Genomic DNA, 2,391 nt, shown 5'->3' on the forward strand with positions numbered 1-2,391 from the left:
TTTGAGAATCAAGGTACCCTTCCCTCCAAAGACAAACTGCAGGGCTACTGAGCAACTGTTGCCTGGATGAAACAGCTGCTCTCCATCTAGCCTCAGTAAGCTTCTTGCTTGCCATGCCAAGGGTAAAGTTTCTTTTAAAGGAAGAAAACTGACAAGGTTTCTGCTTTAGACAGGGCCAGTGTGAATGTTCAAATTCTAAAGGAAGAGCAGAACTGTAATAATCATGCTTCAGATGGGAAAACAAGATTATTTTTCATGAAAGTATCAACCTATCATAGAACATTTAATCACAGTGGGGGTTTTGCCTTGTTTTATAATCAACCTCTGTCACATTGTCTTAGCTGATACTATAATGAATACTTACAGAGGTTCCAACTATGATGCAATAAAATCTAAAATGATTGCATGGAATTGTATTTAGTAGCCATTTTAACAATGTTTTGTGTGTGCCTCTTACATGTGTAAGAATCTTATTAGGTTGTCTAAAATGTCTCAAGAAAAATAGCAGAAATTCCTATAAAACATTAAAATCTAGTGGGAGGGATTAGACATATATATTAAAAAGTTCAATTACAACATGGCATTTAAATATGAAGCTAAGACATGGCTACCCATGTCTTACGGATGGCTATTCATACAAGGTGGTTAGGTGAGAGGGGCCAAGTGAATGACAAAGCCAGTGAGTGCAAAACGCTTAGAAGAGAGAACAAGCACTTATCACTGTTTTTTATGCCACTTAGACTAAGCTTAATAATGATAGCTCAAATGATATATGTTACATTAATCTATACTGCATGCAATCTATAGTTTTAGTGAAAAGATGATGTAAAATGTAATATAACTGGCCATCTGTGAACACTGAGATCACAAATGTTATAGTATATTGTTCCAGAACAATGACAGAATAGTATTACAAAATAAATTTGGAAACTTTCTAAATGGGTGCTCGCAATTTCTACGACTAAATTCTTACACATAAGGCCTATAAGTGAATAAACAACTGCATGGATGNAGGTCTGTATTTATACATTTACAGGTAATTTTTTGATGGATGACTCATCCATTTGCCTGCTAGTAGAAGGCAAAATACCTCAGCTGCCTAGGACGAATGCAGTGGATGAACAGGAGAAATGACTATATGTAGATCTGGGCAAAGAGCTGAAAGGGATAGGATGGATTTGAGGCAATCCCTTCGGAAAAAAAAAAGAAACAAGAATTTAAATTGGTTACTTACTCCACGGTACTGGCTTTCATTGAAAATCTGAGGTGGCAGGGGGTACCCTGTGGCTGGTCGACTGTTTTCAGGTACATTTTCTCTCATCCACTTCCGATTCTCTTCATTGGCGGCAATATCTTTTTCTTCAAATCCTATTTTGTTAGCTTCTAAGAAACCAAGCACATCTTGCTGTTTCTTCTTAATCTAGGATGCAAAGGACAAGAAACTATTGTTGATCAAACAGCTTTTGTGGTTTTTATTTTTCAAATTCAACAAAAGTCAGTGTTTGTGAACTAAAAGGAATGAAGACATGGATCAAGATTTGTGATATCACAGAAGATACATGATTTTCCCTGTTATTTTGTTGTTAACAATGTCTCACAAGTAACTTGAAGAGCTTTCAGCCCACAGATCCTTTTGTGAACCTGACTTCTTCTCTTTTTTCATTGAAAATCCCTATATCTAATGATACAAAACTAAGGCCAGCTAATGCATATCAATAACTTAAAGGGCAGTTAACTCAAAAGTGTGAGTAGTGGGAAGCTGTGTTTTCTGATCATTTAGAAGTCTCTCCTAGCTTCAGCCCTTGTGCTGAAAGTCTTTCCAAACCACCTGAGTCTACTACCTGTCTTAACAAGCATCATGTAATGAACAGAAATGAATCTTTCCTTGGGAATGTTACAAGCCTCAGAGTCACTCTATGTCTCAATGTTCATTGTTTAGGACATAAACTGATTAAGAAAATATTAGAGCTAAGTCGGCCTGTATAGTAAGTCTGGAATATACTTGTACACTCATTAGCCTTAACATGTGCTGCTAAGGTATCTTTCATGTGTGTCTGTGCTATTTCTTCAGCTAGATTAACATGTAGAGATAATATACTTGTTTTGTTTCCTACTCATACTTAGAAGAAAGCTTTAAAGTAATAAAATTAATATTTTTTAGTTAGGTTTCTCCTCTAATATTAATTTCTTTTAGAACCTTAATTCACACATCTATGGTAATTTATCCAAATTTAAAACACTTATTTAACATTTCTAAGGTGCAGAGCATAATCAGTAAGTTTCTTCATGGAGTCATACTAAAAAGGCACATAGACAGGAATCATCATAAATATAAAACAAAATGAAGTAGTCTTCCCAATGGAAATAAAAATGCGAAATAATAAACTTCCA

The 2,391-nt window shown here is 35.2% G+C and overlaps 1 protein-coding gene across 1 annotated transcript in view; it reads right to left on the bottom strand.

Moving 5' to 3' along the window:
* Positions 1–1,234: 1,234 nt before the first annotated feature.
* The window catches only part of LOC109378603 (SH3 domain-binding glutamic acid-rich-like protein), a gene marked incomplete at its 3' end in the record, with an annotated part of 13,241 nt that continues 12,084 nt past the window's right edge, over positions 1,235–2,391 (bottom strand). The window contains exon 2 of the mRNA XM_019634919.1: positions 1,235–1,420. Within this exon, the coding sequence (XP_019490464.1) occupies positions 1,235–1,420 (186 nt within the window). The remainder of the gene's footprint in view (positions 1,421–2,391) is intronic.

Source organism: Hipposideros armiger, unplaced genomic scaffold, assembly GCF_001890085.2.
Source record: "Hipposideros armiger isolate ML-2016 unplaced genomic scaffold, ASM189008v1 scaffold_2228, whole genome shotgun sequence".
NCBI lineage: Eukaryota > Metazoa > Chordata > Mammalia > Chiroptera > Hipposideridae > Hipposideros > Hipposideros armiger.